At 38.3% G+C, this 22,174-nt stretch overlaps 2 protein-coding genes across 3 annotated transcripts; one reads left to right on the top strand and one right to left on the bottom strand.

Moving 5' to 3' along the window:
* The first annotated feature begins 3,645 nt into the window (after nt 1-3,645).
* Nucleotides 3,646-13,693, top strand: LOC122982823 (LIM and senescent cell antigen-like-containing domain protein 1). Of its 2 annotated transcripts, none has more exons than XM_044352408.1 (10): nt 3,646-3,860; nt 5,174-5,330; nt 5,448-5,514; nt 7,928-8,048; nt 8,260-8,409; nt 8,545-8,695; nt 10,404-10,496; nt 10,678-10,726; nt 11,284-11,359; nt 11,606-11,908. In XM_044352408.1, the coding sequence occupies exons 1-10, from the start codon at nt 3,832-3,834 to the stop codon at nt 11,742-11,744; spliced, it is 1,032 nt and encodes a 343-aa protein (XP_044208343.1). In that variant the 5' UTR covers nt 3,646-3,831; the 3' UTR covers nt 11,745-11,908. The 2 variants fall into 2 exon arrangements, with proteins under 2 accessions (XP_044208343.1, XP_044208334.1); XM_044352399.1 differs by lacking the exon at nt 11,606-11,908 and adding an exon at nt 12,082-13,693 and having other exon boundaries at nt 3,649-3,860.
* Nucleotides 12,412-22,036, bottom strand: nkpd1 (NTPase, KAP family P-loop domain containing 1). The gene is made up of 5 exons (XM_044352380.1): nt 21,626-22,036; nt 20,194-20,310; nt 19,347-19,675; nt 17,091-18,506; nt 12,412-16,128 (listed from the first exon to the last, which is right to left on the bottom strand). The coding sequence occupies exons 1-5, from the start codon at nt 21,642-21,644 to the stop codon at nt 15,835-15,837; spliced, it is 2,175 nt and encodes a 724-aa protein (XP_044208315.1). The 5' UTR covers nt 21,645-22,036; the 3' UTR covers nt 12,412-15,834.
* Nucleotides 22,037-22,174: the final 138 nt, after the last annotated feature.

Consider the following 22,174-nt stretch of genomic DNA (forward strand, 5'->3'; position numbering starts at 1 on the left):
TCCTCTGTTCTCTAACTTGTAACTGGTCTCAAAGAACATTTCATTAATCAAGCATCTTGTTTTTAATGTACCAATGCATAAAAATACAGGTACAGAATACACAGTACATAGAATACACTGTTAGTCAACTCGTTTTAATTGTACCATGTAAGTCAGTTGACAGGGTTGGACTAAGCTTCAAAGATCCCTGTGAGGAAATTGGATCATTACAGAGAAAAGAAATAGAGTGTAATACAAAACGAGTAAACTTTATTTATACAGCACTTACCTCCTGGCAGAGCACTTTCCAAGAAGGTATATAAACAACAGTAAACACAAGGACATAAAAACCAGCACAAGCAAGAGAGAACACATCCAAATAATGGCTCCAATAAGTCGAGCTGCCCTCGATTCAACCCTCCTTGGATAACCATGAGCCGGATGACTGAGAATCTTCACAGACAATTGCTCCAATAAGCGAAATTAGATAAAAAGACATAACTTGAGTGCTGCCTCTTGTTCCACACACATCTAATTAAATGTTAAAAGTATTGGGATTTAAAAGGACAATAAGTGATATTTCTTAAACAGGAGACTTGCTGGTAGCACTTTGGTGAAATCAGATTGTTTCTCTACTTAAATCCACATTATTACCCTATTATTCCAAACACACTTTTGTCTATGAAGATTACAAGCAACTCAGGTCTTACAGCTTTGTGTGTGAACATTATTTTTGGTCAAGATAGTCATTTCAACCATATGTTTATTTCGTAATTTGGACTCAGATGTCAAAAACTACAGCACTACATGTTACTTGTTGGATCATCACACCTGATGGGATATTGTGAATTTGGTGGCCCAAAAACATACAGCAGTTGTTCTGCAGCTTTCCATATTCCTACATGAGCTGAGTCCAGTGGTTGAGCTTGGAAAAGGGGTATAACTCACTATGCTATGCTTCGCAGTAGCAAGTAGTTCTGCCAGTTTCATTTAAATCCCCTACACACCTCCACACAGGTTTTTCACTTGTTTTGGCTAATTAGACCTCTTCTCAGGACTGTGTTGGCATATACTATACAGTTCATACCCAACTGACATCTCCCTGACTTGGTTTGCGCAGTGTGATGATATATACATTTAATTTGTACTGAAGTAGCTTTCTCTCTAAAATCTCTGAGCAGGACTGCTCTATGGCAATATTGGATTTACAGGAGTTTTGCATTAATGTGATGAAGTACCTTAAATGGTCAGGTGTTACATTCACTGGGTTAAGCAGAAAGAGATATTCCAATTTGGGTATTTTATCTATAAATATATTTTTTAAAATCTGATATATCACAATATATACAATACTGTGTAAAAGTTTTAAGCACTTATCAATAATGAGATGTGTCAGATTAGTCTCACATTTATTCTGCTACATGACAATAACCTCAAACATACAGCCAGAGACATAAAAAAATAAAACCTTTGCACAGGGCTATAAAAATATATGTACTATGGCATTCATAGCCCACAATGACAGTTAGTTTTGTTGCACCTGTTCCTGTTTTAAGTTAATGATTATTTTACGTTTATGGAGTTTAGGGATCTCAGCAAACTCCCATCATGACCAGTGAGAATGGTCCTTTACTCCTGTGAGCGTGTGCTGGGGCTCTGAATAAATAACAAAGTATTGTGTGTGAGTTTACTTTCATATTCTTTCTTGATGTGAGGAGAAGAACTTAATTTATAGCTAACTGTTTGATCTGTTTATTTATTTATTTATTCCCCGTCAACATTATTGAAGACAGTCACATTCAAAAAACATTAACATATAAACAAATATGAAGAACAACAAAGAGAAAACAAAGTGCCAGGGAATTCAATTATGACACGATAACTTAAATGAAAAAAAAAAACAATTGTGCAATAAGCTTTTTACATATAATAAAAACAAAATAATGCATAGAAGGAGGAAAACAAATAAATAAATAAAGGAGTGACTATTTTGATGTATTGCATTGTTTGTACTGTGTTGCAACCCTTACAAAGAAAGTCCTGTAGTTGCCCTTAGGAATGTGTTTCAGTTGTGAAGGACGGCAGTAGCAATTATGCAGGTATTGTTTAAATGAAGGGAACTGATCTTCAAATTATTAAATATTCCAATAAAATTACAAACCTGTAAAACCTTGAAAATTCTAACTTCAATTATTTTGGTCAGATGTTAATTTGAATAACAAAGCGTAGTTCACGCATCCAGATCAAGGATCATATCCAAGGACAGTTTGGTGCAGCGAATCTAAAAAGTAGATTATAATCTATTTAAAGTACGGGTTCACAGTTTTTCAAGTCTGTCTTAAAACAACAGTCAATTGCCCAAATGCACATTGACACATGTTTTTCTTGCCTCCTGTTGATACTGACCACTAGAAGATCTCTTCATAATGCACTTACAGACAGGTGACAAATTAAAGGGAAAACCAGTACAGATCTGAATGCTTGACCCCTACAGTTAGGGGATCTGGTGGCTCTTATGCTGTGGGGGGCATTTTGCTGGCATGGTTTGGGTCTACTTGTCCCCTTAGATGGAAGGGTCACTGCAAATCGTTGTTCTGAGTGATCACCTTTATCCTATGATGAAACATTTCTATCCTGATGGTAGTGGTCTTGGTGGTGTTCATCCCTCCAGAAGAATTCCAGAGACTTGTAGAATCAGTGCTAAGGTTGAGGAACACCATTCTTCAAAAAGATATTCCCTCATTTGGTGTTTTGATGATGGTGGTGGAGAGCGCTGTCTAACACGTCAGCCCAAAATCTCCCATAGGTGTGAGTTAAGATCTGGTGACTGCGAAGGCCATAGCATATGATTCACATCATTTTCATACTCATCAAACCATTCAGTGACCTCTCGTGCCCTATGAATTGGGGCATTATCATCCTGGAAGTGACCCTTCCATCTAAGGGGACAAGTGGACCCAAAACATGCAAGCCAAATGCCCCCCAAAGCATAACAGAGCCACCGGATCCCCTCACTGTAGGGGTCAAGCATTCAGATCTGTACCAGTTTTTCTTTTAATTTGTCATCCGTCTGTACAATGTAAGTGATGGGGGCCAAAATCCACAGTCCTCCTTGTGTGCAAAAATATATTTCAAAGTTCTGAAGCTAATATGAAGCTTCAGCCATCCTTATTATCAAATCAAGTAGATATATTTCAAAGTTAGTCTTTTAGTGCCAAAGTCCCTCTTCTACTATCACCACAGCTCAACAGGGAAACACTGTCTGAGGAAACACAAAGGGGGAATTTGATCCTAAAAAGACTGTAAACGTGGCAGATATACACTTGATATGACTAACTCAGACAGCTGAAGCCCCATATAAGCTTCAGATAAACTTTTAAATGCATTTTTGTTTTCTGTTTGGACACTGTTGCCCCCCATCACTTACATTGAAAGCCCATTTGAAGGGGATCTTTTAATAGCCAGTATGAACAGGAGTAATGATTACAGTGAGGAAAACCTCCTCCACCGTTCATATGGGCAGCTGACTGATGTTTTAAGACAGACTTGAAAAATTGTGAAGCCATCCTTTAACCTCCAAGGACACTCCAAGAGTGGATGGACTAACCACTGTGTGTGTGGGGCAGCATTACGCTTTTCAGTGTGCAGCCTGCCGGAAATTCATTAGAAGAAGAAGGAGAGCGGACTGTAGCTTCTGCCGGCCCACAGACCAAGGCAGCTTTACTGGGAGGGGACACGGATCAAGACGAGTCTACTCCCCCCCCCCCTGTCTGAAAACTTAGGTAGCTCAGCGAAAGGAACAAACAAGTCAACGTACGAGCTACGTTTCTCAAATTCTGGTGCTAGGGGGTGATGCTGGGGGTGGCAGGAATGACGGGCAGGTAAGATTTTTGATTAGTTTGGGAAGTAGCCAACATGCACAACCGTTAACTTGAGCGAATGGACAGCTAGCTAAAGCTAACGTCATCTTAGCCTAACGACCGCCTGACTAGAATAGATATCCCGCTGTTAGACACTGGACAAGAGTTTATTGTCAATAAACGGTTTGCTGGTCGGTGATTTCATTGATAAGATATCGGTACTTTCGAGATAGTTGACTGTCGTTTGGGAAATAGCATTGTTTTTCTTTCATTTGATCTTTCAAACTAAGGTTAGCATGCTAACTTAATTAGCTGTCATATCTTACCTAATTAACTAATGTTTTCATGCAAACTAACGCTACCACTAACCACACTGAACGTATGAGCTTTCAGATACATGTATTTAGTTACATGTGTAAAAGGCAAACTGACACTAAATCAGATTCGGTTGGGCTACTGTCAGGGCTGCCAACTTTTGACTTCAGCTTGGAGTTTGTGGGTGGGGGATATTTCAGTTGAACTTATTTGTTTTTCATAATAAATTGAGCATTATTCGTGGTAAACTGACCCACTCGACCTTTCTCTGGCCTTACGAACCAACACCTTTTTCATGAGGCTTTTTCTTTTTCCTAATTTGTGTTTATTGGGTAGCATTTTTGATTATATACTCCAGATGTTATACATATTTCTCCTTAAAGCATAGGATAAAAAACATTTATGCTCCTCACCAAGTCGCTACCATCACCCGACACTCACCAGTCTAGTCTCTCAGGTTTACCTAAATAGAAGTAATATCTGAATAAATTATCATATTAATATAGAAAATAACTAGAAAAATGAATACAATACACAGTATGAATATTACATATGTGTATATATATGAAATTGCGTGAGTCTCACGCTCAGTGCCTGAGAGTTGGCAGCCCTGCTACTATTATTGTTGTACCAGTGCATTGATTAATATCCTCATGTTCCCATACGAAGCCAGAATTGGTCAAATTTATGATGTAAGTGTGTGTGTGTGTGTGTGTGTATTTTGAGGAGATGCTACTCACAGTTCCTCAGCTAGGTTTCAGTGCCTCTATTCTGTTACCAAATTAGGTGATGTCTTTGCAGTGAGTAAGAGAGGTTTTCCCCCACCAATTCACAAATTATTTCCATTCTCCACGGTGACAGCTGCTGAAACAAACATAGCAGTTAACATAGGAGTTATGTGAGAAATGATAAACATCGGTCCAGCCCTGCATCAGTTATTTGTCAGCCTAACATTTCACAGGGACCCTGGTGGAGTAATGTACTAATATGTGTTTATGTTTTCTTGTCTCATGCAACAGCATTGCTAATGCCCTGGCCAATGCGGCCTGTGAGAGATGTAAGAGCGGCTTTGCTCCAACTGAGAAGATTGTCAATAGTAACGGAGAGCTGTATCATGAGCTGTGCTTTGTGTGTGCCCAGTGTTTCCAGCAGTTTCCAGAGGGACTCTTCTATGAGGTAGTGCAGTCACCCTTTATTTTAATCCATTTAGTGTGTCAACACTATGATGAGTCATACTTTGTGTGGCTGTCTGTTTTATACAGTATGTGTTTTGAATGACTCTTCTCTTCACAGTTTGAGGGCAGGAAATACTGTGAACATGACTTTCAGATGCTCTTTGCCCCTTGCTGTCATCAGTGTGGTGAGTGTTATTGGGCATCATTAATTTAAGTCCTTTTCTCTGTTTTATATAATTTTAAATTGAATATTTGGGGGTTTGGGAGTATTGGTGAGACAAAACAAGCAATTTGAAGACATCCCCTTGAGTTCTGGGAGTTTGGGGTGGTCATTTTTCATTATTTTCTGACATTATATTGAAAAAGATAACTGACATAAATCAAATTCATTGGAAATAAAAAAATATGATCAGACTTTGCTTCCCCACTCATATTTGATTTTATAGGTGGGGACTCCTATAGGGTTTTTTTGGAAGTTGCATCGAGGGATAAACTTGAAAGTAGGGGTGGGACTCACAGATGAATTCACAATACAAAACTATCATAATATTTTTTCCACGATAATGATATATTACAATAAAGGCGATTCTATGATACATAATATATCACAAAGAAATAATGTACGATATATCACGATAGCTGTAACTGAAGAATAAAGAAACAATTACTTCAAAGAGCAGTAATTAGTCAGATAATGTACAATGTTTATTAACATTACATTAGTTTCACAGAAAAGAAATACCGCCAAGTATAAATATCAGAACACTGCTAACTGTAGCCTAAGTTTCTATAAATATAAATATCACAACACTTAACTGTAACTTCAGTTTATATAAATATCACAACACTTAACTGTAACTTCAGTTTATATAAATATCACAACACTAATAACTGTAGCCTCAGGTTATATTGAGAAGACTGCTAACTTTAGCTTCAATTTGTATAATTATCAGAACACTGCTAATTGTAACCTCAGTTTGTGCCTTACACAGAGCTGCTGGTAGCGTTAAAACACCTGATAAGAGACAGTAGAGAGGTGATGTTGTGCAAATAACCCAAAGATTTATTCCTTTTCTGTGGCAATAAACACAACACACGACCCGCAGATAACTAACTGTGCTATATTCAGTGTGCTATATATGACGATGGTAGGCTGTACATTAACATGATAAACAGAAGCAGCTATGTACTGACACTCAGATGGAGAGTCTTACAGCAGCTGCTCATCATGGCTGGTTATTGTACGATGTATCACGATAGCTGTAACTGAAGAATAAAGAAACAATTACTTCAAAGAGCACGAAATAGTCAGATAATGTACAATGTTTATTAACATTACATTAGCTTCGCAGAAAAGAAATACCGCCAAGTATAAATATCAGAACACCGCTAACTGTAGCCTCAGTTTCTATAAATATAAATATCACAACACTTAACTGTAACTTCAGTTTATATAAATATCACAACACTTAACTGTAACTTCAGTTTATATAAATATCACAACACTAATAACTGTAGCCTCAGGTTATATTGAGAAGACTGCTAACTTTAGCTTCAATTTGTATAATTATCAGAACACTGCTAATTGTAACCTCAGTTTGTGCCTTACACAGAGCTGCTGTTAGCGTTAAAAAGCTTGATAAGAGACATTAGAGAGGTGATGTTGTGCAAATAACCCAAAGATTTATTCCTTTTCTGTGGCAATAAACACAACGCACAACCCGCAGATAACTAACTGTGCTATATTCAGTGTGCTATATATGACGATGGTAGGCTGTACATTAACATGATAAACAGAAGCAGCTATGTACTGACACTCAGATGGAGAGTCTTACAGCAGCTGCTCATCATGGCTGGTTATTTTGCTTGCATTTCTTCTTCACTGTCACCTACAATTGCCGTTCACATGACCATCTCCAGTCTGTTCAGTGCCTCCATAAGGAGGTGGAGGGTAGTGGTGAGCTAGCTGAATCAATTCTGAGCAATCCTATGTTTAAAAAATGTATTGATACTTGGCACCACTGTATCAATAATGTATCGCAAGTGGAAATATTGTGATATGTTGCGATATTGTTCTTTTTTTTGTCCCACCCCTACTTGTAAGCCTCGCCTAGTTGCTTTACATTGCTGTGAATGGAATGTTTTCCATGTTTTATGCTAAAATATTGAGTAAGCAATAGTTAATGCTGTCTCGTACACATTTGTGTTCACATGCATGGATGTAAGCATCCCTGACCTTCATATGTTGTTTAAGAGATCAGGTACTCACTGATCTTATAGTCTATACACTCTTCATGCTTCTGTTTGGATCACCCAAGATGCATTTTAGTGCGATGTATGCTTAATTTAAATACTGCATGACTGTGTCCTGGGAGAGATAGACATGCTTGGATTAAATGAAGCAAACAATTAACATTAAAGTGCCACTTTGAGAACACTATAGAAAGCACCATAGTGCATTGTGACTCCATAATGGAGCATTAATCAGGGATTATACTACAGTACCTTTTTTTTAAAAAAAAAAAGCCTCCAGTTCCAACAAATATTTAAGAAGTCAAATTTGCCTGAAACTGATCTCTTACTTGTGATTTCCCCCAGGGGAGTTCATCATCGGTCGCGTCATTAAGGCCATGAACAATAGTTGGCACCCTGACTGCTTCTGCTGTGACATTTGCCAGGCTGTGCTTGCAGATGTGGGGTTTGTCAAAAACGCTGGCAGGTTTGTATCCCATCTTATTACAGTCCTAATATAACATTGTGACAGCCTGTAAAACAGGTGGTTACACACACGTCAGGCCGGTTGACATTCACGCTCGCATTTTAACAAATAATGAAATTTTGAGCAGCAGTGACAGAGTGTCAAAACATTATTTAAGGCAGCAGTTTCCATCTTGACACCTCTGAATTTTGTTCTGCTCTACTTACTTCAGGCACCTGTGTCGCCCGTGCCATAACCGAGAGAAAGCTCGTGGCCTGGGCAAGTACATCTGCCAGAAGTGCCATGCCATCATTGAAGAGCAGCCACTGATCTTTAAGAATGACCCCTATCACCCAGACCACTTCAACTGCAACAATTGTGGGTCAGTCCTACTACTTGACTTCATTGCTTAGTTTAAAAATATATATTTCACTTCACTTGAAATTGTATTTATTACACTGTTTTCAAAGCCTCCGCATGACAGTTTATAAGGTGGAAGCTGTTTCTCTGTCCACAGGAAGGAACTGACGGCTGAAGCCAGGGAACTGAAGGGAGAGCTTTTCTGTTTGCCCTGCCACGACAAGATGGGTGTGCCTATTTGTGGTGCTTGTAGGAGACCAATCGAGGGCCGTGTTGTCAATGCCATGGGCAAGCAGTGGCACGTGGAGGTTTGTGAGCAAGAATATGACTGTATCAAGGCACTAGGTTCAAGAGCTGTCCCTGACTCAGGATATTCACAGTTGACTCAGACAGATGCATTGACTCAGAGGGTGGGGGAGGGGAGTATTAAGTTCTTATAGGCCTACATACTAAACATTATTACTCTTTGTTTCTTTCTTCAATACAGCCTTCTATGAGAAATATTATTCATGTCTCTGCCCAGTTCACGCAGTTCCAGTACTGTCCAAGACTAAACTGATCTGAACAAACTACGGGTATTATATTTTACCTGTAAGGCTCCGGTTTTAAGGTCATTATTCATCATTTGTTATGTGAAAATGCCAGATTTCCATATTGTCAGAGAAATAAAAACTGTACATCCTGGTATTAGTTCAGTTATAAAATCCAGTCGCAGCACAGAGCGTCTCTGCTGGCTGCTGTCAGCGCTGTCAGCTGAGGAGTCAATCACACCGGATGGTAGAGGAGGAGCCAGTAGAGGCGCTGGTATCTGTCTGTTTAAACAGTAATTTAGCCGACTTTGCTGCATTTAACAATCAACTCAGTGACTTTTAGGGGACAGCCCTACTAGACTCAGTTTTAAATTCATGTATATTCAAAGTAATGTATGTATGTGTGTTGCAGTTTCAGACCTAGATTACTGAAGGAGTTTGCTCCTCCTAAAGTAAACTATGCCTTTAGGAGTTTACTTAAAGGAATCATGACCATGTTTACCATGTTCGTGATTTGGTGTTGGTTATTTGGAAAGAGGCAAAACTAAGCATTTTAAGATTCATACAGTAGTTGGATACTGCAGAAAACGCTCCACTCTTAGTGATCGGACATCATCTTCCTATTGAGATTTTAGATAAATTCTCATAGATTTTTTCCCCTTAAGGCAATGGGTGCACAAAATGGGTCATTAAACACAAAAACTAATTAACATAATTAAGAATAAAATTAATACAAGTAATGAAATAATTTGCATTAATTCAAAACTTAAGTGTCACTGTAAACATTTCTTCCTAACGTTGCAGGTTGGACTACAGGTATTAGGCTTCAGAAAGGCTACTGACAGGTTAATAACGGTTTACAAATGTCACGCTGACCACTTTTGTAGTTGGTATTATATATTATGCCACACTCACACAAAAGCACTTTAAGACTCTATAATGATTTTCACCTTTAGTGACCATTACTTATGCACAGGGAAATTGAATTCATTAAATAAACCACTTAAAAACCAAAACACTGTAAATGAGCTAATTTGAGGCAGTAGGAGAGATGTGAGCACTTCTAAAAAAAATTTCTCCTGAGGCTGCTCAGCCATTCAAAAAGCTCTAGTCTGTCATCAGCGTATAGCAGTCAATTAAATGCTTAAGAAGGTTATTAGCTGAAATGAATTTTATATCTAACCACTTCAGGAACTTTATCAGGCAGACACCAGAAAAGTAGATCTATTTTAAAAACACTGGAAACACTATAGGAAAATTACAGTGACTTCTTTATAGTGCTGGTGGGCCAAATGTGATAAAAACACCACTTTAGGATGTTATAGTAATGTTTCTTCATAAGTTAGGTCCACCACTTTTAGTCGGGAAATTCTCATGTAATATTCATGTTTCAGACTGAAAATTCGGCAACTGCTTCATCTGTGACTTGTCAGTTTCACATGCCTTTGTTAGGCTTCCCCTCAGCAACATTTGTTTGTGTTTACAGCATTTTGTGTGTGCCAAGTGTGAGAAGCCTTTCCTTGGTCATCGGCATTATGAGAGGAAGGGGTTGGCTTACTGTGAGACTCATTATAACCAGGTAAGAAAAAAAAGAGCAGTGTATGAGGTATATATGACTTGGATGTATATTTGGCTTTAAAGGATGTGACGTGTATCATAATGTTTTTGAAACCTTGTTTGTATTTCAATGTCCTTTTAAGTATATCTGACAACTTGTTTACTGTATAAATAACTCATCTCTATGCTTCTCTGCTGTCAAGCTCTTTGGCGACGTGTGCTACCACTGCAACCGTGTGATTGAGGGCGATGGTGAGTATCGATATGATAAAGCTTGTATTCAGCACAGTATTTTTTTTTTTTTTTAGTAATTAACATCAAATGTTGCTAGAAGTAGAGATGACAGCTGGGCTCTACAGTGCTAATGTGGATGTTTTTTTTTCTTTATTATTTGGATGCGTCAGCTTGAGTGAGTGAAATACACAGATTCACTGTAACCTCTGACGCTAACAAATCTGTTATCTGTTGTTTCCTCTCCCTTTCATATTACCTAAGAGCAGTACACAAAACAAGTAACAGCTTCTCAGTTCTAGCCGGCACTAATCGTCGCTTTTAGAAGGTCATATCAACTCTCACTAATTAACATTACTTTCATGAGTAATTAGATGACAAACCAAAATTAGACTTGGCTGTTGTCAGGTTTTTTTTGTGAGGGAGGAAACTCCAGCAGGGGTAAAGCCCTGGTCTGTTTGATCATTTTGACTAACGTGAGTGTCCACTGGGCAGTTGTGACATCTGATAAGGACATCTGTGGCTTGAAATTGCATCAGTTCATAATTTTTTTTTTTTTTTTTCTATGTCCCTCTCAGTGGTATCTGCTCTCAACAAGGCCTGGTGTGTCAGTTGTTTCTCCTGCTCCACCTGCAACACAAAACTCACTCTCAAGTAAGTTATTCTGCTCATTAATATCTTCTTTTACTAACTAATCCTGTCTATCACTACCAGCTAACTGTTGTTGTTGTCTTCTCAGTTTTCTGTAACACTCCTACTTTACTCGTCTAGTCTTAACACTTGTCTTTATGTATTTTACTCTCCTCTTCCCTCTTTGGCTCTTTTCCTCTCCCCCACTTTTTCCTCCCAATTTCTTCTCTTATTGTACACGCTTCACTTGCTGCGCCTTCGGTAACTCAGAGATAAGTTTGTTGAAATTGACCTGAAGCCTGTGTGCAAGCACTGTTATGAGCGCATGCCTGAGGAGCTGAAACGCCGTCTGGCCCGACGTGAACGTGATGCCAAAGACCGCAAGAAAAAACCTGCTGTCTGTGTGTAGAGTTATTATTCTTTACAACTCGCCTCTCCATCTGTCGGTTGGTGCTATCTGTGGCTTCCTCTTTTTTATTTTTCTGTGCTGTTCCTTATTTACTCCTTTGACAGTATGGCATATTGTCACTTTTTCTCATTCATTTAAAAACACTGTGTTTTATTAATGCTGTTAATACAAAATCTTCTCAGTATACATGTATATTCATTAGCCTATTGTTGAGAAACTTCCGTTAATCTTTAATTTCTTTTGGTTTGAATGAGATAAGAAAGAATAATATGGACAAAAGACAAGTTATTAGATTACATATTAAGTATTCACATGGTCTTTCTTTCCTTCTTTGCAGGAACAAGTTTGTTGAGTTTGACATGAAGCCTGTTTGTAAAAAATGTTACGAGAAGTTTCCTCTGGAGCTGAAGAAAAGGCTCAAGAAGCTGGCTGAGTCTTTAGCACGCAAGTAAGCTGCTGCAGGCCAAACAGCCTGAGAGTATTCCTGCTATGTCTGTGATTGTAAAACCTCTGGGAGAACTGCTGTATTACATCTTATGGGCCTTGCATTATACCAGTAGATCATTAATCTGTGATCCATGTGAAATCATATTACTGTGGTCATGTCACAAAGGTGCCTGTTAGCAGATGTTTCTTTTCCTGCTGTCCTGCTGTTCTTTTTATATGCAAATGTTTTTCTTTCTTTTTTTTTTTTTTTTTGTACACATTCCTAAATTGGTTCCTCAAATTTGTTTTCTCCTAACCAGGATATATGTCTCAGTTTTATTGATTTACAATGAGCATCTGAAATTACTAAGTGCTATATCTAAAACTTTCTTGAATTTGAACTTGTGCCTTGACTGTATGAACAATGTGTCTTAAAATGCAAATAGTGGTTAAAATCTTAACTGTTTAATACAGTTATGTGTTAGTATCTTATGTGAAATGTATTGTCCTTAATTAGACAAGAATTTTACCTTTCATTTTTGAGCTTTCATACCTCCAAATGACTAATAACACAATAACCACTGTGTTCTTTAAGATACTGTAATGTCTCTTCTTGCTGATATAAGAAAAAATAAATAACGTGTCAAGAAAAACTCGTAATGAGCTACAACTGGGAGAAAGGCTCATCCAAAAGCCATAGTGTTACAGAATAAACTAGATATGGTGCTTATACATCAACTGGTGATTGTGAATGTATTTAAGGAGTTGCTATGTCATGTTTAGAGATTTGCTTTCACTTTTCTGAACTGCAGAATTTCTTATAAATATTCCATCAGTCAGAAGAAATGCATGAATTTAACTCACCTGATAAGCCCCTAAATCCCCACATTTCTGTGAAAAAACTTGGCATTAGAGGGTGCTGTTGTGTAATATCACAAAATCAGAGTCTTTCTCTGAAGTAAGATCTTCAGTATGAACCGTATGTGTTCAGTATGTATGGAAGTATACTGTTAGTGCTTGTACTGTAAGTGCCCGAGGTTTGTGTGATATTTTTAGCCAAACTTACACTTGCAACTTTCTGCGGGAGACGGTTCAAAGGAATCGAGATGAACTGAACCTTCAGCTGATAATTAAACGTAAGAACACTTTGATGTTTGAATATTATTAATGAGCCAGCACATCGCTTGGGCTGTTTTTAAATTGGCAAAATGAGAAATGCCAAACAACAAAAATCACATTTGCTTGGATCAGCATTATTTATTATGTTTTCAAGTCATGCATTTACATTTCTGCAACATCATTTGTCAGAGTTTACATCTTAAGGTTTTGCTTGAAATAGAGACTTATAGTTTACTGCAGCACATACACAGTGTTTGGTTTTCTGTTTTAGCAATCAGTCAAGTATTCCTTAACACATCATAGTGCATTTCAATCTATCAAAATATATCATGTCAGTGTGTGTTAAGGCTCTGAAACAGATGAAAGTGTTTGTTGATGCATTAAAGTGAAGTCCAAATCCTAAACTTCTAGTTAGTAATTTTTTGACTTTATGAAAGAGTTAAGATATGTGAAACTTGAAGCATGCATTCACGATATACAGCTTAGGCACATCGTAGGTCTCATGATAAATATTCACAGTACATACGCATAATAAAAAACAAAGGAAATTTTTTGCAAGAGTGAGCCTTCTGTCTGTTTACCCCCGCAATGAATAATAGTCAATTGACAATAGTGATTGTATTATGTTGATATTTTTGTACTGATGGCTTCTTAAAACCAATTATAGATGTTTATAACAGGAATGATAAAAAAAAAGGGATTATAAGACAAAAGATGATCACTGTATTTTCTTCAGGTGAAATGTTTGACACCTTTTTATAGTATCTCAGGGATCCGTCTCTATCAGCAAAACAACTATTGTCTCATTATTAGAGGAAATGTGATCCATGAAAAAGGCAAAAAAAAAAAAGTTCAATAATGTCAACTAAGGTTGCATCAGAAATTATTGGACATCTATGCAGGCAGCACTGCAGCCATCAGTTTTGGGCTTGTCGGGCTCAGATGAAATCTAGAGAAGCACTCGTCTAGCATACTAAATACAAACCATTAAACTGCAGTCATTTTTTTTCATTCCCCCCAAATCAACTACCATGTACCTGACAGTTTTCTCACACAAGTTAAACATTTTTACAAACCTGTGTTTTGGTTATATGTTACAGTAGGGGTTCATACTTACTGAATAGCTTCACTCATTCGATATTTATACATTGCTAATACATTTCTTATTATGATAGACAGTAATCATGATTCATCATAGGCTCCAGTAGCTTAAAAAAAGTCAGATTATTTCACACTTATCTGAAATTATCACTTCATGAATGTTATCACATTAATTACCTGAAATGTCTTGGAAGACAACAACAACAACAAAAAAACAAAGAAATTAAGCAAAGAAAAGCTTACACCAGTACATTGGCTCAGACTGCAAAAGCTTAACTATCTATTTTTTTATCTTCATGCAGTTACGGTATAAAGCTTAATGGTCAGCTCCCTATCGCCTGCAACGCTTTATTTCTGCATGGTCTAAACTTCATGCATTTCTTTTTCTTTATGTATTTCCAAATACAGCTGACTAAATCAGAATGTCTTAAAAGGAATGATGTAAGTTTGGATTGGGAGAGAGTGTCACAGTAAACAAAAACCATTCAGTTCAGTCAGCCAACTCATTAAAAATAAAGTTCAAGACTAGGTACAATAAAATTCATTGTGGTATCGAGGCTCAATGTGTGCAGCATACTGAACAGCAGAAGAGAGCGCAGGGAATGATCAATTGAAATCCCTCACAGGGATCGCAAAGAACAGGTGTATGTCGGATGGTGTGGGTGGTAAAGGAGAATGTGTGCAGACATCTGAGCAGCAGTTTAGCAGCAACAGTGACTCAACAGCATTTACAGACTGAGGATCTCAGTTCAGTAATACTAGATTGGACAGTATGACCTAGCATATTATGGAGAATAAACATCACTAATTATGGAGAAAAAAGTATGCTGGAGTTGCCTGCTTGAACTGTCTGGCAGATGGGAAGGAACCATCTTATTAATGTGAGCGAGGTCAGAGAATGGCCAGATATATTTAGGCCAATAGAAAAGCCACAAACACTCCAGAAAAGCTCTTGACAACAGTGATTAGCAGGAACCTTTTCCCACTGAATTGGTTTACATCTAGTTTGATGATATTCTCTACTTATTATTGTTTGACTAAACTGTGAACAGACTTCATAAGTAATACGTTTTAAGCAGATAAGCTACTGTGAGGTGTCTGTAAGCGTATTTTGAACTTTGGAGTGAGCTAGACTAGGTCTTTCCCCAATCTATGCTAAATTAACTAGGCTAATCACCTTCATATTTAGCAAACAAACTTGAGAGTGGTATCGATCTTCTTGTCTTACTCTTGGCAAGAAAGCCAATAGGCGTAGTTCCCAAAATGTCAAACCGTTCCTTTAATAATTTATTAGTAATATTGACAGAACATGCATTAAATTTTCAGTCATGCATTACTTTCTATATGTGTTTTTTTAATGCTCAAGTTGTGTATTTTTAATGTAACGGTTATTTGCAGAGGATAAGTGTAGGGATATCAGACCTATTCTGTATGGACTGGATTCCTACACAGAGCTGTTAGCCAAACTGGGATTCGATGAGGAACGATGGGAAACATGATGAGTTGGAATAGGCAGCTGGCTCTGGGGCTGAGAAGGCGTTTGCTGCGTGTTCTTGTGTTGTGGTCGGAGATGTGATGGCAAACCCAGGAAGTGGAGTCTGAAACTTGCCCATTCACCAAAATTCATACCTAGGAGTTTTTTGACATCGTCTGCATCACCGAAGACCAGCGCCGAGCCATTGAGATTATTGTTTTTCACAATATCAATATACTTGCTGGGGTAATCCATTCTCTTCAACTAGGAAAAAGAAGAAAAGTTCATTATGAACACAGAGGAGTTATATGACTTGATGTCAAAACAGTTGTGAATAAATAACTTACTGTAAATAAATAAATTCCCCTTTGTAACAAATGTACATTAAAGTTATAATCATCAAGGATATCATGGATTAAACCAATAGCCATTCTACGTATTTAAATTAATGTAAATATATTTAAATTCTGTAATTACCTCTTTAGAAAGTAATTTTCATTTTTCATGGCGTATTCTGCCATTCCTGCACTAAATTTGGATTGTCTACCTACACATGAATCTAATTCACTGGAAACAATACATACATATAATTCAGCTGTACTGTTTGCAATTTTAGTTCACTGATATCAGTCTCACTGTTTACTCTCCTAAAGCTGTATCAGAGCTTTATTAAGTCACTGCTAATGCAAAGAAAGATTTTTCTACTGCAGCTGCCTCTACTGATGAAGCACAGGGTGGCTTTTATTGTTGTGAAGCCACAGGAAACACAGTGTATTTGTCACTGTTGTTACTGTGGCTAACATGGATAGTTCACCAGAAATATCTCTACAAAACAAGACATGGTCATTCTGAGCATATTTTGACAGCAGATCAGTTTTAAATTGTGCATAATAGTGAGCAGAAAGATGAAGATGAAGAGCTGTAAAGGATGCACACCTCCAACTCCTAACCAACTCCTTTTGTGTTGTGCTGTTGTGTGGTAAATTAGCTGTGCTGAATCAAAAGTAGACTGGTTGGTCAAAAGCCAATTATTGACTTCTTTATAAAAATGTGAGTTTGTTTGGCTGCACTCTAAACAGATACACCAGTTGCAATTCTGTTGTATTTGGGGCCCCGAGAATTCTGGGACCTGTACCGTACTTGCTGTTACTACCAGTAACCAAGGGTTTTGCCAAATCAACCAGGACTGAAATCTTAATGATTAGAACCTTAAAGAAGTTTCTTACCTCTTTACATACATCCTCAGTATTCATGTTGATTATAGTTGCGATTGGCAGAGGAGCGAGGTCTCTCATCCAACCAGAATCTTTCAACCTGGATGTCCCTCTGATTTTAGCCAACTCCCTCTGAATTGTATGATCCAGATTCACTGTTGCCACTTCAAAAGTCTTCAAGTCCTTCACGGTGAATTGGAAATCTACTGTGAGAAATCTCTCAAACATCTCAGGATCTCCATCGTGCTCGAGGAGGTCCTCAATTTGTCCGCTCATCACATAAAGCTCTGCTCTGGACTCGCTGAAGACTTTCCATAGGGTCTTTGAATCATCAGTGATAGCCTCTCTGTCACGATCAATATCTGCTCTCTGCTGAGCGTCTTCCACACACTGGATGATCCAGCTGAGTCGGCAGGGCCACTGATTGGCCAAGACCACCCATGGCGCAATGTTTTCTGGTTGAGAAGGCTCTTTCTCCAAGGCTTTCATGATGATCACAGTCACTCGAATGGAGTTGATCACTCTCCTCATTGACATGACATCATCTAACATATACTTGTTTAGCGTCCTTTCATTGCTGGTCAGGATGCTCTTGACCAATTTCTCCACTTCTTTCTCCATTACATGTGATGCTACTGTAGTTTTAGCCATCATTGGAATTGACTCTTCTATCCCCACTGAAGATACATTTTCATCTTTCCAAATGTTTTTCACCTCTGGGCTTTTTGAATTGCTGGTCAGGCTGCAAAATAAGCGGCGTTTTGAATCATCACACAGTGGAGGGACTGTGAAGGCCAGGGTAACAATGCGGTTCAACAATGCATAAGCTCTGTCCTCTTTACTGAAGCAGCCATCTGCGTAGTTCACCTTCTCTATGAGAACTTCTGGGTTGGCAGCCAGAATGGAAATAAATGGACTTTCCTCATCTGAAAGCAGAATGTTGACAGCATCTAAAACCCCAACAATTTTCCTGGGGGAGCAGCGGTCAAGATTGGTGATCTTCAGCACCACTCGGATCCTTCTTCTCTCAAAGACCTCCATAAACTGAATGAAGCGAGACAGGAACCACATCTCCTTCCTCACTTCGTTCATGAAGCCTAGCTGGCTGCTGATCCGCTCATTGTCCATCCCCTTCTTGATGTTCAGCTCTTGGCTGAAGATGAGGTTCTTAAACATCAGAAAGATAAACCTGAACGCACTCACTGCAGGGACTCCCAATACAGCAATTGCCACGCCTTCCAGCACCCCCACCTGGCCTGTCTTTTCATTATCCCCATCATCTGCTGTCACCTCAGGTTTGAATAAGCCAAATGTCAACTGCAATACCAGTAGAATTGCTGGAACCACAAGAATGCACAGGAGGAAACACCACAGAGGGCAGCAGCAAATCTTCTTGGACCTCCAATGATTAGGACCATCCTCCACTATCTAATACATTTTAATAAAAACAAAACAAAAACAGAACAAAGGAGAAGCAGGTTAGACACCAAAGCCCCATGTTTAGCCACACTAGCAGCAAACTCTAGAAATGGCAATGTTGGTTGGTTGGGGGGTCTACCACTTTGATCCAGACTGAAATATCTCAACAACTATTGGATGGTGATTGGCATGAAACTGTGTGTAGTACAAAGACAGTAAAGTATGAGTCCTAATGACTCTTATTCTCTAGTGCCACCATGTCAACCAGTTTTGATTTTGAGTGAAATATCTTAAAAAATATTGGATGGATTGCTGTGAAATTTGTTCAGGTATTCAAGGTCCAGAGAATGAATCCTAATGTCTTTGGTGATCCTAAATCTAAGCAGGTTATGAGAATGTAGTATGTTCAAACTGGAAGAGTGATAAAAGTATCTATTCTCAAAAAAGTCAGTATGTACACAAAAAAAGCTATATTTTTGAATATGCTGTTGATGGATGTTATTGTCCCACAAGGCATTGGCCAAAGTAAATGGAGGAGCTCCTCACAGCTTGGAAAAAAAAAGAATTGTTATAAACCAGCCTCAGAAACATCTCAGAAAACAAAAAAACCTGGGAAAACATTTGAATGTCTATTTGTGATTGGCTCTGGCAAGTATGTTGAATTTTTTTGTACACAAACTGCAAAAACAATATGCAAAGACAATTAGTATACTGTATATAATTAGTATGTGGTATGGAACTGGGACACACTGATTGTGAGCATGTTTATCTGTGCAGCCTCACAGAGCTGCTAATGTGGCTTTAGACTCCTTGTTAAGTCACTGAAAGAAGTGAAGATAATTTACAAACCTTCTCTTTGACTTCATCCTCTTCATCATATTGACCCACACGGTAGAGTACCAGCTGTAACTTCCCAAAGTTAATCTGCATGGCCTGAATCAAGCGTATGACCAGCCCGGCCCACAGCAGGTCACTGCCTGCAAAATGCCAGGCACTAAAATGCACATAAATGAACCTGACATTATGGTGGTCCTGGTTCTCTTTAGTCCAAATGGGATTGTACAAGAGAAGTCGACCAATGAGTGCTAGGAAGCCAGTAGCTGAAGGCGTAACTGAGCGAGGCCCGGGTCTTTTTGTGTATTTCCGCTCAATCTCAGAAGCCTCCCGCTTCATGTACACTGAAGAGACACAAACATTTATAATAATTACACACAGAATAAATCATTTACCTGGCTGAAATACATGTAACAATAAACATTATGAATTAATGCAGCAAAATATTGTGGCAATAAGTAGGTGAAAGGAAGGTGGCTGTCTTTATATAAATGCTTGTCAGCATTCACACTAATTATACTTGTTTCAAAGTTTTAATGATATTGTTTCACTACAGCGTTTTTACTGTTAACGGGTGTAGTTTTTACGGCAACAACATACCATAGTTTCACTCACTCCAGTTATGTTTACTGTGAACATTGTGGAGTGAACACTGAAAACATAAACAGGTAGTGTGCATGCAAATCATCCGAAAGTTAGTTTTTACATTTGGCTAACTTCCTTTTCAGACCTATAAGTAATGATTACCCCCATCCACAGACTTTGGACTTTGTAACAGGACTTTAAGTGCTTGATAAAAGTCATCCAGCAGACTTAGAGACCAACATGCTGGGATGCACATGGTTAGACAGTGTTAACATACCTTCCATTTTTTCAAGGATCATGTTAATTCGATTCTGACATGTGGAGTAGAGTCCTACAGTCACAGGTGCTGAAACCTTTGTCAGGGTCTTGGATAGGGCATATGCGTAAATATCATCTGGAAGCAGATTTAGAAAAAAACAAACATGGAAAAATGATTTTCATGTTATTTTTACATTCACATATATTAGCTAATGTTCTTATCTCTGAGCAAAATCCTAGAAATATCACAAGTAACCTAAAGTACAAAGATTATGTGACACACCTACAATACTAAAAGAATTAATCACTGAAACTGAGAAAACAGGATCTCCAGCTGTCATGCTCACTGGATTAATTATTACTGACAAGGTCCTTGATTAAAGGCAAACCTGTTTTTCTTATTTTAGCTCAATAATGCTGAACTAAACGGAAATGACAGTTCAAGTAAATGACAGTTGTCTATTCAGGCATTAATGAGGTGAGCGTTTGCTCATTTCAGGAAAATGTTCACACCATAGACATAAACGTTTGAGTGGAAAACAGAAAGTAAAAATGGAGCCCTTGAACAGAGGTGGTGAGCTACTATTAATAGAATATAGATAGAATAGAATATTGCAGTAAATACTATAACCTAGGCTACATTAAACTTATTATGAATATGATAATAACTTGGTATGTCATCATACATTATATCAATATTAAGCTAAATGAAGCTTCACTGGCCCTCAAACACAACAGTGTTAACATCTGCAATCTAATGTTGTTTAATACAAATGTTATCCAGCTCATAGGAGCCTCTGAAAATTTGATTGCTCAACTACTTAACAGGTTTGGATGTGACTCCAGTCAAAGCATCGGGTCAAAAGGGAAGCTCAGGTCAATGGATTTTATTTACAAGAAGATATAGTAGATGGGTAAATTATGTATGTGGTCTGTGAGAAAGAAACTATGAGCTCCAAATCAGTAATAAACTATTTCCATAATGTGGACATGACACTTCAAATAGCTTACTTTTTAGTTTAAGGCAAACATACAAACCAAGCGTAACTGCTGGCTAAATCATCTACGTTATAATGAAGAACAGCATTCACTGGTGCAAAGAAACAAAATTGTAGCAGAGAAAAAGTGAGTTGTTCAGTCTTTGAAATAAATGCAGACACTGTTATCTCTGTCATCTCTTGTTATCGGACCTCATTCATGAGAGCTAATAATAATTCAGACAATAACAACTGAGAGGGCAACTATATATTCCAGCCAAATGATGTCCACTTACAATTATATGTGCACATCCTTGATTCAGACACTAATAAGCATTTACACAGATGGGTGTCAATGAGCATTTTGCACATAAAGTGCAACAGAAAGTGAAAATGGAGCTCCTCTGAACATAGGAAGGGGTGCAACAGTGTCACATATGCTGCTGTTTCTGTCTTTACCTGCAGATAACTTACCGCTAATTGGCGTATACATGATGACTGTGTGGTGCAGTTTTCACAGAAATTTCCGTTGACCCTTGAAGAATCAGAAACAGCAGATATTTAACCGCAGGCAGTCGATGTATTTGTGCGTGCGTGCGTGCGTGTGTGTGTGTGTGTGTGAGTGTGTGTGAGTGAGAGAGAGAGTGAGAGTGAGAGAGAGAGAGAGAGAGAGTGAGAGAGAATGAGAGTGACTGCTTTCCATTTAGCTACAGGTGCCTCCTCAGTCTCTTCCTCCCTCCCGAAGACGCAAGAAAAAGGCAGCCCTTATGGATGAATCCTGAGTTCCGTCAGCGCCAAGCGGCAACCCCCGGGGCTGAAAAATGAAGCCTATGCGGAAGTTCAAAAAAACCTGCGTTCTATCTAATGGCCATCCGGAGTCCGGGGACCCTACTGGCTGCAAAAAGACGTCTGATTGTATGAAAGTCTATGAGAAAATGACCCTACTACTCTCTTCATTTATTACCTCAGTAAACTGTTTCCTAATGAGTTTATGGTCTCAATTGCTAGTTTCAAGTTTTCTTC

The sequence above is a fragment of the Thunnus albacares genome, chromosome 1, assembly GCF_914725855.1.
Source record: "Thunnus albacares chromosome 1, fThuAlb1.1, whole genome shotgun sequence".
Lineage (NCBI taxonomy): Eukaryota > Metazoa > Chordata > Actinopteri > Scombriformes > Scombridae > Thunnus > Thunnus albacares.